General features: G+C 41.7%; 1 protein-coding gene across 3 annotated transcripts in view; it reads left to right on the forward strand.

Annotated features, from left to right (window-relative positions):
* The window catches only part of PCYT1A (phosphate cytidylyltransferase 1A, choline), a 103,875-nt gene that overhangs the window by 41,445 nt on the left and 47,123 nt on the right, over nucleotides 1-15,307 (forward strand). For all 3 annotated transcript variants that reach the window (XM_075556262.1, XM_075556263.1, XM_075556264.1), the window contains one exon: nucleotides 11,465-11,591. In XM_075556262.1, coding sequence (XP_075412377.1) covers nucleotides 11,465-11,591 — 127 coding nt within the window. The remainder of the gene's footprint in view (nucleotides 1-11,464; nucleotides 11,592-15,307) is intronic.

The following is a 15,307-nucleotide window of genomic DNA, read 5'->3' on the forward strand; positions in this document are numbered from 1 at the left end:
CATCTCTAAAATTGCATTTGTAGTAGCCTCCCATTTTCAAGACACAAGCATGTATCTGCTGCTGCCAGATTTTGTGTCTATTGAGACGTTACTATTGGAAAAACACGCCTAGATCTCTCCTTGGTCTTACCTCACCTACCCCACCCCCACAGCTCCCACTTCTTCTCCATACTTCCTTAGTAGCGCAGTCGGTGCCTCCAAACGGGCTTTTGCTAGAGCATTGAAGAACAAGGCAGGCAGTGTACTGGAAAGTGAGTCAGCAGAAATGTGGCCAGATTTTGTGAATCCGAGTAAGAATCAGAGGCACAGACACTCCATTCTGTATCTCGAGAGCACATTGGAAATCCTTGTTAGTGTGCTTGCTAAGTGGGCAGCGTGGTGGTGGAGGTGTGGGTAGTTCTGTCCCTATTTAGAACCCACGCTTGAATGGGGAATTTGGGTGACTAAGGGAAGGACTGAATAGGCAGCAGTTGGAAGGATGGGGCTCATAAATGTTGTATTCTAGCTGTCAGCTCCCCCCTCTGTCTTTTGTTATACTCTCTTGACAAAAACTTTTCAAGAGTTTAAACCACCAAGGAAGTTGGAAGCCTTGACCCACCACAGTCTTCTGTTTCCAAATACTTTGTTTTCTTTTCAATACCATTTGATGGGGAGCTAATACAGATATCACATCATTCCCTGGTTCAAGCACATCAAGCTGTGTTGCACAATTGCTATCACAATCAGTTTCAAAACATTCTCTTCCTTCTTGAACTCCTTAGTATGAGCCTTGTGGCAGTTACATGATCTCCTATCACCTTGAGTGAAGGGGTAGAGTCTAGCCTGTCAACCAGGTCATAGCCAATGAGGCCTCTGTGTGGTCATGGCCTTCTCCTGTGGTCATGGTCTGGGAACTCCTGTCATCCTCCCTGGAGGCCAGAAACATGCTCTCTTTTCCTCGTCTTCCTGCTGACAAGACACATGGAGCCTCGCTGATGGAGCTAGAGCCCTGGAGCTGAAGGAACCATGTGGAGACCCCTGACAGTGCTGAGATTCTTCCGCTGCCACTGGATCCACACGACTTTCCACATACTAGCCCGTGATCTTCCATCATTCAATGTCATTGATGTGTTGCATGAGTGTGAAGAGGAATTTATAGACTAGTATCAGACTTAGGGACTTGATCTGGACTGGGCTGGGATTTTTTTAAATATGCAATTACTCTTTGATATAAAGTTCTCTCTTAAACATATGAGTGTCTCTGGATTTGCTTCTCTAGTCAACCCAGACTAACACAAGCCCCCCTTTACCTCCCTCCAACTACTATTCATTCTGCCTCAGCTCAGCTTAATTAGGAGGGTGTAATGGCTGGAAGCTGGGATCTGTCAGATAAACATTAGGCAATTGCCCACTCTCTGCCATCCCCATTTTGACTTCCTACTGTACTGGCTCCAAGGTGGCAACACTTTCCACCCCACTGGGTATTAATATAAGGCATCCTCTGTGTCTCTGTGTGCTTTTTACCTCCTTGAATGTTGATAGTCAAAGGTACCTCCATTTCAAAGGCCATCACAGCACCTGTACATGAATGCTGCTGGTTCATTTCAAAGGTGCAGTTATCATAAATAGAACAGCTGAGAGATTATTTCTCATTGTTAGAGGTGTAGGTGAATGTAAAAATGGGCACGAGTGGCTCAGGGGTGGAATCTCTGCTTGATGGGCCTCATGCAGGGCCACCACCCAACTGCCCGTGGAGGCCTGTATGTCACTGTGATTCTGAGTATGTCCAGTGCAGCTGCCAGACTAAGGAAGACAAGGAAGAAAGGCCTGGAGATCTACTTCTAAAATCAACCAGTGAAAACCCTAAGGATTGCAACCATTCAGTGCACGAAAACATTGAGGATAGCGCTACGCTTTGTTCTGTTGTACGTGGAGTAGGGTGTTGTGAGGAACTACAATTACATCTCCACTTATAGGCTAGTGCCCTCTTCTCTGTCTCAGAGCAAAGCGAGCTCCTGGAACTCCCGGGTAATTTTCCAGTGTTACATCCCCTGAGAAGGTAGCCCTGCCCTTGTGAAAGGTGGATTGAATCCCTGCCTTACACAATGTAACACATGATCAGAGTACAATACCACAAATCTAAACTTGTCATTGAATCAATTCTAACTCACAGTGATCCTATAGGACAGAGTGGAACTGCTCCCCAGGGTTTCTGAGGCTGTAAATCTTTATAGGAGTAGAAGTCTTTTTCTGTCTCCTGAGGAGTGGCTGATGGGTTTGAATGGGTTAACTTGTGTTAGCTGCCCAACAGTAACCAACTCTGCCACCAGAGCTGCTTCAGAGTACCGTCAGTGCGTTTCATTAAATGAGTGTATGGCTCTGTTGTATGCCAGACAACATAGTGTTTGTTGTGGTTAACAGCACAGATGCTCCAGTAAGACTGCCTGGGTTCAAATCCAGTTTTTCAATCTCTGCTGTATGTGTGACTTTAGTAGAGTTATTTAGCCTAGAGGCATCTTAGCTTTCTCATTTGTAAAGTAGGAATAATAATATTACCCACGTCACAGGACTGCTGTGAAGTCATTCAGTATGTGTAAGATGCTGACAATTTATTGGCAAATAGGTAGTATGTAAGTGTCAACTAAAATAATTATAATAATCATTATTATTATCTTAATCTTTTAGTGAAGAACTATGAGTTGTTTATAGTAAAGGAATTTGCAACTCTTTGAACAATTACTAGAAATTGTAAGTACATTTTATATTATATTTCTGAAGATAAACTCTGTTGTGCTTTACATTTTACCAGGTGTCTAGAGAATATTAATTAAGGATCATTATCTGTGAGGATAAAGGGTACTAATGATATGCCACATTGATATATGGTATGTCAATTTGGTTGACATTTTCCACAGTGACTTGAATAGATATATAAAAGTAATGCTTTTAAAAATGTTTTGGCATATTTGTTATATGAGTATTTGCTGTTATTATTTTTAGTTGTAATCTCCATAACTTGTCATCAGACTTTAGAGGAATTCTTGTAAAACAGTTATTCTGAAATGGGGTGTGGAGTAGGGATTGGAGAGATAAAATTTGAGAAAGCACATATCATATTGCTATAAGTTTACTTTTTATGATATAAATAATAGGGGAAAACTTGACAAACTTATTTTGCATATAGAAAATACACAGAAGAGAGACTTTAAGGCAGATGATGATAACTATTATTACCACTGAAGAGGAATAATAGCTAATGTTATTGAGCACATACTATTTACGAGGCACTGAGCTTTAAGGCCTGATACGTAGATGATCACATTTACACTGTATTTGCTAAGATGACACAGTTAAGGATTGGAGAAGTTAATGAATCTATCCAGGTACTCAAGGTGGAGATGGGATTCCTACTTAGGTCATCTGAGTTGAGGGCCTTCCCACACTATGCTGGCAGGATAAGGTTCCTAAGTTTTACACTTCTCAAATTTGAGCATGGGTTAAAAAAACAAAACAACAATAAAACCTTGAGAAACACTGCGTTAGACATTTGGGTAGAGGTGTTTCTGTAAGAAAGTGCCTTGATGGTTCTGTAGGCTAGGTGTGGGTTGCTAACGGCAAGTTTGGGAGTTCAAAACTACCAGCTGCTCCTCAGGAGAAAGATGAAGCTGTCTATTCCCATAAAGATCCACAGTCTCAGAAACCTGACTTGATGGTACTAGGTTGAGTTGGTTTAATGTAAGTGGAACGGCTTGGCTTAATGATGTACTTGGCTGAAGTCAGGTAAAATATATTAGTATCATGGTTAGGTGTAACAGGGTTTATAATATATTAATAATAACAGGGTTCACCGCTTTCATTGTTTTTAAATTTTACTTTAGCTTTAATAGCTAGTCAGACAACTCTTCTTGCCTTGAGATAATTGTAATCTTTTAAAGTATGGTTTTTTAAGTTATCTCTTATGTGTGTGACTTTTAATTTGGTTTAGCGGATTCTGGGTCATAGGTCTAGAGACCCCAAGCATCATTTGTTTAAAGTACCTGTGATGGTCAAACTGGCAGTATTTTAACCTTTAGAAGAGAGATTCGTTGCTTCTTTCCAGGATGGGGATTTCCATTTGACTGGTTAAATTGGATCATATAACAAGATGAAACATCACCTACAGAAGGAAGCCACTAAAAAGCAAAACAGTCTTAGAGTGGGGAAGGAGGGATGGATTAAAAAGTGGAATACTTGTATATTTGAAAATGTAGTTTATTGTATATCAACTATACTGTAGTAAAGCTGTTAAAAATATATTGGGGGAGGCTTCAAAAAGTTTGTAGAAAAGTGGGATGAAAAGAGAAGAGTTTTCTCACAAATGTTTTGAAGCCCCCCTCATGTCGTGCACAGACAGACACAAATAGGAGAGATTCTGGAGAAGTGCTCATAAACATGCATTTGGATCTGTAACTATTTGCCAGTAGTTAAGCACTGCTGATGTTGTTAGGTGCTAATGAGCCAATTTTGACTCCTAGGGACCCCATGTGACAGAGTCGAAACTACGGTTTCTCAGCAGCGATAATCTTTATGAGTCTTTATCTTTCCGAATTGCTCGGTGGGTTCAAACCAAGAACCCTATGGTTAGCAGCCACACTCTTTGTCATGTCCTCCATTGTGCATCCCCCCTGCCCCAAACTCACTACTATTAAGTTCATTCCGATTCACAGGGACCCTATAGGACAGAATGGAACTGTCCCATGAGTTTCCAAGGCAGTGAATCTTTAGGGAAGCAGATGTAACACTTCCTTCTCTCGTGGAGTGGATGGACATGGATTGCAGACTTTTGGATGGCTAGGTGCTTTAGTGACCATGACTCAGGACTCCCTAGATGCTGTGGAGTCCGTTCCCACTCAGCGATCCCACGCACAATGGAAGGAAACACTGCCCAGCACTGCGCCATCTCCACCATCCTGGCTGTGTTTGAACTCTTTGTTGAAGCTGCTGTGTCAGTCCACCTCCTTGACAGGCTTCTTCTCTTTTGATGACCCTCCACTTTACCAACTATCAGGTCCTTCCTGATAATTCTTCCAAGACCTCAGATGAAATTTTGCCATTTTCACATACTAAAACACTAACATCCCAATGCCACTGACTTGATTCTGATTTAGGATATTTGAGAATGTGGATCTTTACGGGAGCAGACATCCTCATCTTTTGCCCTTGGAATGGTTGATGGGTTTGAACTGCCAGCCTTGTAGTTAGCAGTTCAGTGCTTCTCCCACAGTACCACCAGGGCTCCTTAGGCTGGCTTTTTAAAGTTCTAGTAAATAACTGGTGAAAATGTGATACGACATTTCTCTCTTTTATAGAAAATTTCATTATAGGATATAAAATCAAGCCTTTTGTCATTGAGTCAATTCTGACTTCTAAGTGACCTTGTAGGACACAGTAGAAACCCACCCTTAGTGTTTTCAAGGTTGGAGATCTTTATGGAAACCAATTGCCACATCTTTCTCTTTAAGAGCTGCTGGTGGGTTTGAACCACTGATGTTTTGATTAGCAGCCATGCACTTAATCATTACATCACCAGGAATCATTTTGTCAAATATAAGCACATTTAAAACTCTGATTCAGATCATGAGTGAAATGGTTGTAATGTTGGAGGGGGAGGAGCAGATAAAAGAACTGTTTCTTCATTGCTTAAGCTGAATGCTTATCAAGAAATTCTTGCACAACCCTCAGGTAGGAAGCTCTGTACATTTATAAAGCTGTCAAGTCAGGCAGCCTCTGAATCATATCAATAGCCATGTCATGGTCCCTGGACCAAGTTTACCTGTAAGTAACTGTACAGCTTACAGGAACCTGTGCCACAGAGGAAATATTCTTGATAGAAAGAAGAAATTAGCAGTAATGATAATGAGACATAGTGTCTTTTTAAAAATCTTGGATATCTGGATCTTTGGATTACAGAGTGGTTATCAATCCGACTGAGCAACTAACTGAAGGTTGGTGGTGTGTGTCAGCCCCACCCCTGGCGGGGAAAAGGCCTGGTTATCTGCGGATGGTAGGTCAGAGCCCTGAAAATCTTTTAGGAGGTACCATTCCATGAAACCCAGGAGGTTGGAATTAATTAGAGGGCAACTGTTCTCCATCCCCACCCCTGCATTTAAATCCTGGCTTAATCTCCCTGATCCTCATTTTGCTCATTTGTGAATTGTGGCTCACAATATGAGGGGCTTCAAAAAGTTCATGGAAAAAAGGAATTAAAAGATAATGAAAATGTTCCATGAACTTTCTAAAGCCTCTTGCCTTTGTTTCTCAGCGATACACGTCAAATGAAGGTAAGAACTCACTGCCAACGAGTTGATTCTGACTTACAAGGACCCTACAGGACGGGGTAGACTGTAACTGTTTATGGAGGTCAAGCCCTATGTCTTGTTCACAGAGTGCCTGCTGGTGGTGAACTGCTGACCTTGCTGTTAGCAGGATAATGTGTAACCACTATGCCACCAGGATCCTTAGATGAAGATAGTATGTGTAAGTTGCCTGTCATAGTGCCTGGAACATGGTGAATATTCATGGTGATTCTGCATTGTTATTATTTTGCTTCCTTGTAAGACTTTTTAAAAAAATATTGTAGTTTGGGAAAAAGTTTACAGAGAAAATTAATTTTCCATCCAACAGTCTATATACGTTTTTGTTTTTTAACATCAGTTAAAATTCCCTCAGCACTTTTCTTGCTTCCTTCCGGGGTACCTTCTTTCCTGCCCCTTTCTGCTTTCTGAGCCTGACTTTTCAGTAAGTTGCCCTTCTGGTATTGAATGACCAGTTGTTCTGAGGTGCTCCCTCCCCACAAGTGTTAGTAGTCACTGGCTGGCTGCAAGCTGGCCCCTGGGGGTGGGTTCAGTTTCAGGTTTGAAGGTTGTATAAGGGCCACAGTCTCAAGAGTTCCACCAGTCTCTGTCAAACCAGTAAGCCAGGTCTTTCTTATGATTTTTAATTCTATTCTGTATTTGTCTCCCATTCTGCCCCAGACCTTTTGTGGTCCCAGTCAGATCTGTCTGGAATGCTAGCTGGCGCTCTGAGTGGTAAAGGCTGTGGTTTGTATGGCAGCCCCTGGCACTAATTATTCCCTCGAATCTTTGATTTTCTCCACTCTTCTTTCCTCCAGAGATAGGTGCATCTCTGATGGCCGCATGCTAGCTCTTCAGAAGTCAGTTGCTACTAACCACCGAAGGATGTAGACATCATCCTTTTCAGCACATCTCAGCAGGAGGCATTGTTGTTAATTACCTCCCATCACTGTAAAGCTCCCCACTTTCCCTTGTAGTAAGCTGTGGGGTGGGGTGGGGGAGATACATTAAATCTGTATAAATTATCCATCTAAGTCAACTAGCTCCCACCTAGTGGTTTTACACTATTTTTGCATCATGAACAGTTTTGAAGTGAGACTGTGGTTTCTCTCCTTGATGGAAGGCTCCTTGAGGAAACAGTTATTACTTTAAAACCTATGCTACAGTACCTGTCTGCTCTAAGTGCTAAGTATTATTGACTACCTGGCCTTGCTCTGCGTGATTCCAGGTGGCTGATTTCATGGCTCATAGTAAATTTTGTCTCCTTGTTCTAGTCTTTCACAGAGACAGCAGTGTTCCATGGGGTGCAAAATAAAAGACTCACTATTTTACTGATGAGGAGGCATTTTTAGCAAGCCCCGCCCCCCGCCCCGCACTCACCCCCATGCACCTCCCCCCTCATGAGATGGCAGTGGTGGTGCTGACCCTGCCTCTTTTGAAAGCAGTGTAGCAGTGAACAGCTACTGATCACCCATTACTGCTCTGCATTTGTGATGAAGTTCCTGGGTGGTGTTTACTTTAGACTCTGACATTTTTTTCCACGTCAGTCCAATAAACACTTAGTTGTGACTCATGGGGTGTCACCTTCAGTCTCTAAGAATTAGGCCAGATTTCTTCTAGATCTTGTCACACTGCTACTTGGAATTTAAAAGCATAATGGCAGTTGTTTAGATGAGCGTCTCATTCGCTTGTGTGAGCAGCAGTGCAGCAGACAAGATTGTTCGGGATGTCCACATTCTGTCTGCCATTTGCTTTTCTCTCTGTTCTGAGAGCTCTCCTTTCTCCTTTCCATATAGCTACCATATTTTGAGGAGTCAAGCTGGTGCAGTAGTTTAAGCATCAGGTTGCTAACCAAAAGGTCAGCAGTTTGAACCCACCAAGTACTCTGTGGGAGAAAGCTGTGGCAGTCTGCTTTTATAAAGGTGACAGCCTTGGAAACCCTATGAGGCAGTCCTATAGGGTTGCTATGAGTTGGAATTGACAATAGGTATCATAGGTCAGAGATGGCGGTTCATTTTTGAGTAACAATTTCTGGCTGAATCCTATATATCATCTCATTATAAGAAACCAGTTTGTACAAACCATATTCCTCAACAAAAAGCAAGCTGGAGGGGCAGTACAAACCAGCAGCTCAGCAGGAAGCATCGACTACTCACAAATTCTGGGTCATAGCTGGTTGATAAAGCCTTCTGCCTAACCAGACAGTGATAAACACATGTTTCTTACAAGATGGAGAAGCTTGGGAGGGGACTCTGAACTAGCATACCGAGCTAACATACGAGCAGGGCAAGAGAAAGGGGGCACTGACAAAGGGAGGGGAAGAACAGGTTCACAGTAGCTACACGTACTGCAGTTTTCGGAGGGCTGACCTGCTGAAATGGTCTCTGACCGCTGCGGAGCATTTAGAATTAGGATGCGTGCTTTGGAAAGCTGGGGTTTTGGGTGACCAACAAAGTTTGTGTTCCCATAAAGCATTTTACAGGGAGACGTTTTGTAGGGATTCAACTCTTGAATTTACCCGATTCCAGTCTTGAAGAATATGTGACACTTTTTGCCAGTTCTTTCTGGACTGGTGGCACAAAGTTCCCTTTCACAATGTAACTGCCTTGATTGACTAGCACCTCAGACCCAAATGATTAACGGTGTCATTATGACTCCCTTTGGGGGCATGTTTAATTGAGAAGACTGAGACCAGGGCTGCAGATGGGAAAACTGGAAATCATTAATCAAAAGAGATGCTGCTAAGGGAGAGTATAGGGTTGCAAAGACCAACGCCTGCCTTTAATTTTACTAGGGTGAACCATGCACTCATTGTAATTTAATATTGCTCAAGACAATATATATATACATATAAAGGGGGGAAGACTTATTTACCCAACTGTGTGTGAAACTAGTGTGTTAGTCTGGGTAAACTAGAGAAACAAATCCATGGACACACATAGGTATATAAGAAAGAGATTTATATACAAGAGCAATTGAACATTGAGAGAACATCCCAGTCCAGTTCAATGAAGTCCATAAGTCTGATGTTAGCCCATATTTCTGATATCAATCTATAAAGTCCTCTAGGCTCATGAAACACATGCAGTGACACCAGTGCAGAAGATCACAGGCCAGTGGGTAGAAGGTTTTTGGATCCAGTATCATTGGAAACATCTCAGTGCTGGCAGGGGTCTCTGTGGCTTCTCCAGCTTCCGAGGCCTGGTGGCGTCCCTGTGGCTTGTCTTCCGTAATGTCTCCCAGAGAGTAGCAGAGAGAGAGGGGGGTGTCTTCCGCCTCCAAGGAGGAAATACCAGATTTCCCAGCAGTCTTATTGACTATCTCATTGACAGCCTAAACTCCACCCCTACACTCTTAATCCTTAAATTAACACCAGATTAGGTGACTCCCACAACTAGTAGAAAGAAAATCCCTGAAAGACCCCTGCCAGATGCTTACAGAACCAGTCAGAACTTCCAGCCAGTGAAAATATGCGGTCAGACCCCTGCCAGATGCTTACAGAACCAATAAAAACTTCCAGCCAATGAAAATATGTGGTCAATAGTGCATCAAGCTGTAATCTAGCTAATGAGGACTCTCAAAAACGGAACCAGTTCTTACCTCACAAGGCTGTTGTGAGGGCGACGATGGTCTTCTGATACCTGATCCCATTGACACCTGTGATCACACAGGCTACTTTGCTTCTTCCATGTGGGCTGTGTTGCTTCCCTGCTAGATGGCCGTTTATGTAACTTAAAGCCTTGAAGACCCCAGATGCTATATTTTCTAATAGCCAGGCACCATCAGCTTCCTTAACTACATTTGCTTATGCACGCATTTTGTCTTCAGCGATTGTGTTAGGAAGGTGAGCATCACCGAATGCCAGGTTATTAGAATAGTGTTCTTACGTTGAGGGAGGACTTGAGTAGAGGCCCACTGTCCATCTGCTACCTTAATACTTAACATAGAAATATATGTACATAGACTATATCTGTTTTTATATATTAATATATTTACATATATACATGCTTATATTTATACCTCTCTAAATGTCTTTTGCCTCCTAGTTCTTTATTTACTTTTACTTTCCTCCTCTCCCACTGTCAGTTCAACCTTCATTTAGCTCTCTGTACTTCCTCTTGGCCACAATGCACTTGATTGAACCACTCCAGGCATTCTATGCCCTCCTTGCCATTGATATTAAATCTCTTGTTGTTCCCTTGTCCCTGGGTTTGTTGGCTCCCCCTCCCTTTCCCCCACTACCTCCTCCTCTCCCATGTCTCCCCAGAACTGTCCGTCTGTTCTTTTCTCCTAGGATTATTTATCTGGCTTATCTTATATAGATAGACATGAGGGAAAAAATGCCTGTAAATAGTTCCAGGTCTGTCTGCTGACCCTTATGAATGTTGTCTCATTGGGTCTGATGAGGTGCCAAGCAAGCCCTGTCCCCTGAGTCAGAAATCTGTTTTCAGGATTCCTCGCGGACTTCATTGCTTTGTTCCCTTTGCTGCTCTGTTGTGCTCCCTTCGTGTTTCTTGTTGGGGTGGGGGTGGAAGCGGGGTCAGACTGGGCATAATTCACATACTGTGTCTCTGGTGCTGTCTCCCATTATAAATTTATTTAGGATTCTTCTGAGCATTGCTTCTTATGAGAATGTATGATAAATTTTATGTCTATATAAATTAATAGGGTGGGATTACTGAATGTTTGATCAAAGATTTTATAGAAGAATCCTGATCAAAAGCAGAGAAATGTGGAACAGAAATTCAGATTCTCTGTCATACCTCCAGGTGTCTCAGGGTCATAAATGAGGTCAGTAGTAAGATTTGTATAACTTAATTTCTTAATTAAGTTATTCTGATGTTTGCATTTGGTCAGGATATGAAATTGACTGCATCATCCAGAGGAATAATGTCCAAGGTCAAGGTGGTTCATTGTGACCATTGATTCACAAGGAGGCATTTCAGTATTTCCTTGGAAGCCTGTGCTTTGTGAAGTTTCTTCTAGAGCCTGTGCTTTTGCCAGGTGAATTCAATACAAGTCCTCTTGATGATTGATGTGCTGTGGGGTTGATCTTTTGCTGAGAATATCAGTGTTAACATCTCTGAAATACTAGTAACAACTTTTTTTCACCCTAATGAGAAAGAACTGTTTTCCCCTCTTTCTCTGATCAGTTGCAAGAAGATGGATGCACAGTGTTCGGCCAAAGTCAATGCAAGAAAGAGGAGAAAAGAGGCAACCGGGCCCAATGGGGCAACAGAGGACGATGGAACTCCTTCAAAGGTGGCACGCTGTGCAGTTGTAAGTAAAGAAGCGATTTCATTGTTGAACTCTTACCCCAGTGTGAGGAGGCTAGAAAGTGACATACAGCATTGTTACCAGTGTTACAAGCCTCGAAGAAGGGAATGAAGGAATAGTCCGTTCATCTTTACGGTTGGAAATCTTGTGCTTTGCTAGCAGGTATGACTTACCACTATGTCGCAGAAGCTTTCCATTTGGCGTTGGAAAAAGAATGTTATGAAAACTTGGAGGTTCTTTAGGTGCTAAACTAGAGATCAGTTCTATACTAATGAAGTAGAGAATTCTGGGCTCTAGGAAGTGATCTGATGCATGGTCTCTTACAGGCTCTTCTTCCCCTCGTCTGTCCTTTATTCTGTTGCTGGTGTATCTTAGATGATTCCTTTTTTCTACTGCTCCCAACCTAATGCTCTTTTGTCTCTGTGACATTACCTTTGTGTTGACTGACTACTGCCCCATGTTGTGAAAGCTCCTATTTTGAGCTACCATCCTGTCTCAGGTTGGTGCCCCTCTCAAAGTTTTTCCTAAAATCATGTCCGAGAACATTTAGACACAAAGTTATCATTGACACACATGAAGTCCATATTATTATTCTATATATGAACTGTTAATGAGAATTTAGCAGACTGTCTTTTGTTTTGATCATTTGCCATCAATAATGTATAGATACTCTGAACATCAGCTGTGTTTGATGTCCCACAGAGTTTTTATCAGTCATGACTCATTGCCAAAAATCATTCTTCAAGGTTTTAAGGATATAATTTTATTCATGTGTTACTGATAATGGCTAGAATAACATAAAATACACAACTCCTTCTAATTGTGAAAAAACACGAAGAAAGTTTAAAGACTTTACTAATGAAGATCAAAGACCACAGCTATCCGTATGGATTATATTTCAACAAAAGGAAACAAAGTCTTCACAGTGGAGCTAATAAACAACATCATGATAAATGAAAAGATTGAAGTTGTTAGGGATTTCACTTTAGTTGGATTTGCTATCAACACCCATGAAAGCAGCAATCAAGAAATCAAATGAAGTGTATTACATTGGGTAAATTTGCTGCAAAAACTCCCTTCAAAATGGTAAAAAGCAAACATCACTTTCAAGACTAAGGTTCACCTGGCCAAAGCCATGCTACTTTCAATTGCCTTATATGGATGTGCAAATTTGGCCTTGAATAAGGGGGACCAAAGAAGAATCGAAGCATTTGAATGATAATGTTGACAAAGAATATTGAATTTACTATGGCCTGTCTCCTGTCAACTTGTGAAGGGGGGGGGGTCTAGTTTGTCAATCAGATCACAGCCAATGAGGCTTCTGTGTGAGCATGGCCTTCTTCTGAGGATTCTGGGAACTCTGGTCTTCCTCCCTGGAGGTGGGACACACACTTTCTCTCTGAGACATTCCTTTTGACAAACCACATGGAGCTATGCTGATGGAGCCAGAGCCTTGGAGCTTGGAGGAGCCACATGGAGACCCACGCCAATGCTGAGATACTTCCACTGACACTGGAACCACAAGACTTTCCACCCACTGGCCTGTGATCTTCCTGCATTCTACATCATTGCATGTGTTGCGTGAGTCTGAAGAAGAATTTATAGAGTGGTTCAGACATAAGGGCTAATATTGGACTTATGGACTTTATCTGGACTGGGATGTTTTCTTAATATACAATTACTCTTTATATAACGCTCTTTCTTATACACATACGATTGTGTATGAATTTGTTTCTCTAGTCAACCCTGACTAACACAGAGGAACAAACAAATCTGGGAAGAACTAGGGTCACAATGCTCCTTAGGAAATGGCAAGACTTTGTCTCATGCACTTTGGACATGAGGTCCCTGGAGCAGACCTTGATGCTTGATGTGTATGCTTGATAAAGTAGATGTCAACACAAAGGGAAGACCCTCAATGACATTGATTGAAACAGTGACGGTAACAATCGGCTCAAACTTCACAATAATTGTGAGATGGCACATGACCAGGTATGGTTTCACTGAGCTGAAATGGACCAGAAATACAACATATCTATGAAAATAAAGTATACAGTTTATTGTGGGAAACTGAGAACCGGGAAGAGAGTGTGTGTGGACAAATTCTGTATGCTAATATTTAAGGAGTCTGGGGGGTAGAGAGACTGGTGGAGGGAGGACTTCACACTCACGAGTTGGAGATGAATCCCAGTTACATTCTTCTAACTAAAGTTATCCTCCTCAGCGACTACCCCTAATAATGCCAATTTAAGATGCTTCTTACAAGCTCATGGTTACTTACTATATGTTTGAGGGTTATCTGCCTGAAGATTGTTTGCCATGAAGAACAATTGGACCCTATTGTCCTTAGCACCCTAAATATGGCCTACTCCCTTCTGATAAAGGTTATAGATTATTCCCCTGGAAAGAGCTTTGGGGCACACCTAAGGTCAAACCAGCTCAGGGACGGCCAAGCTGCCATCTTAACTCTAGAACCTGCCCACCCTGTTATGTATGTGCCTTCCTGTCACATGTATGCCCTAGTACATCCTTTCCTGTTACATATGTGTATGACATGGCTTGCATGCCCCAAGATTATATAAACCTGGTGGAGAATACATTAGCGCTCTCTCTTGATCCTGTCATTGGAAGAGGTGAGCCCTTGCATGCTTGTCTGATGTTTCTTTAATTTACCCTTCAACTACACAGTCGCTCCTTAGGACCCATTCAGTTGTGGAGGTCAGTGGGCCCACAGTTTATTAAATACAACTATCTTGAAAATAAGTACAAAGATCTTGTTTACTGCCCCACTATCATTTGTTATTTGTTTTAGGATTTTGAAGACTGTAAAAATAACCATTTTAAAGGTAAATAAAAAATATATAGTCAACTAATTTCTTTATAATTTGTTTTGTTTTAAGCTATAATCTCTGTTTTCCCATTCTTTTATCACCCACCCTCCCCCCATTCTGTGAAATGATTAGAATTTGTGTTGTACCCATTAGTTGCTCTTAAATAGTGTGGGGAGACCAGTTAGGAATCAACTTTGGATCCCATTTCTCTTTCCAGTTTTTCTTTTTAGGACTTATCACTTTAAACGACACTGTATAAATGTGGCATGTAATTGAGATTTTTGTCTTGTACCAAAGGAGCCCTGGTTACATGATGAACTGTTAACTGTAAGACCAGCAGTGTGAAATGACCAGGTGCTCCCTGGCAAGAAGTTGAGGCTTTCTACTCTTGTAAAGATTTATAATCTTGAAGAAAAAAAAAAAGATTTATAATCTTGGAAACCCCAGGGGCAGTTCTACCCTATCTATAGAGTGACCATGAGTCAGAATTGACTTGATGGCCATGAGTATGAGTCTTGTGCCAATTTTTCTTTTGATCACCACCCTCCTCTCTAGTAATGTATTTTATATATGCATATATATTTGTAAATCCAAAAATGTAAGTTTTATATCCTTTAGCCGTGGATCAGTTTCACCTGGGCTAGTTCTGGAGGATCCTTGTCCAAAAAGAAAAATATTTCTGCTCCAAGAAAATTAATAGTTGTTTCAAACCAACTGAGCAACAAAAGCAACTAGATTCCACAAATAAGCGACATATGCCTCCAGTCCTGATACTGTATTGATGTTATTGATGAAGGCAGTTACCTTAGTTTCCTATTGCTACTATAACAAGCTACACAAGTCAGTGACTTAAAGTAACACACATTTATTATCTTCCAGTTGGTTCTG

This window comes from Tenrec ecaudatus, chromosome 8 (genome assembly GCF_050624435.1).
Source record: "Tenrec ecaudatus isolate mTenEca1 chromosome 8, mTenEca1.hap1, whole genome shotgun sequence".
Lineage (NCBI taxonomy): Eukaryota > Metazoa > Chordata > Mammalia > Afrosoricida > Tenrecidae > Tenrec > Tenrec ecaudatus.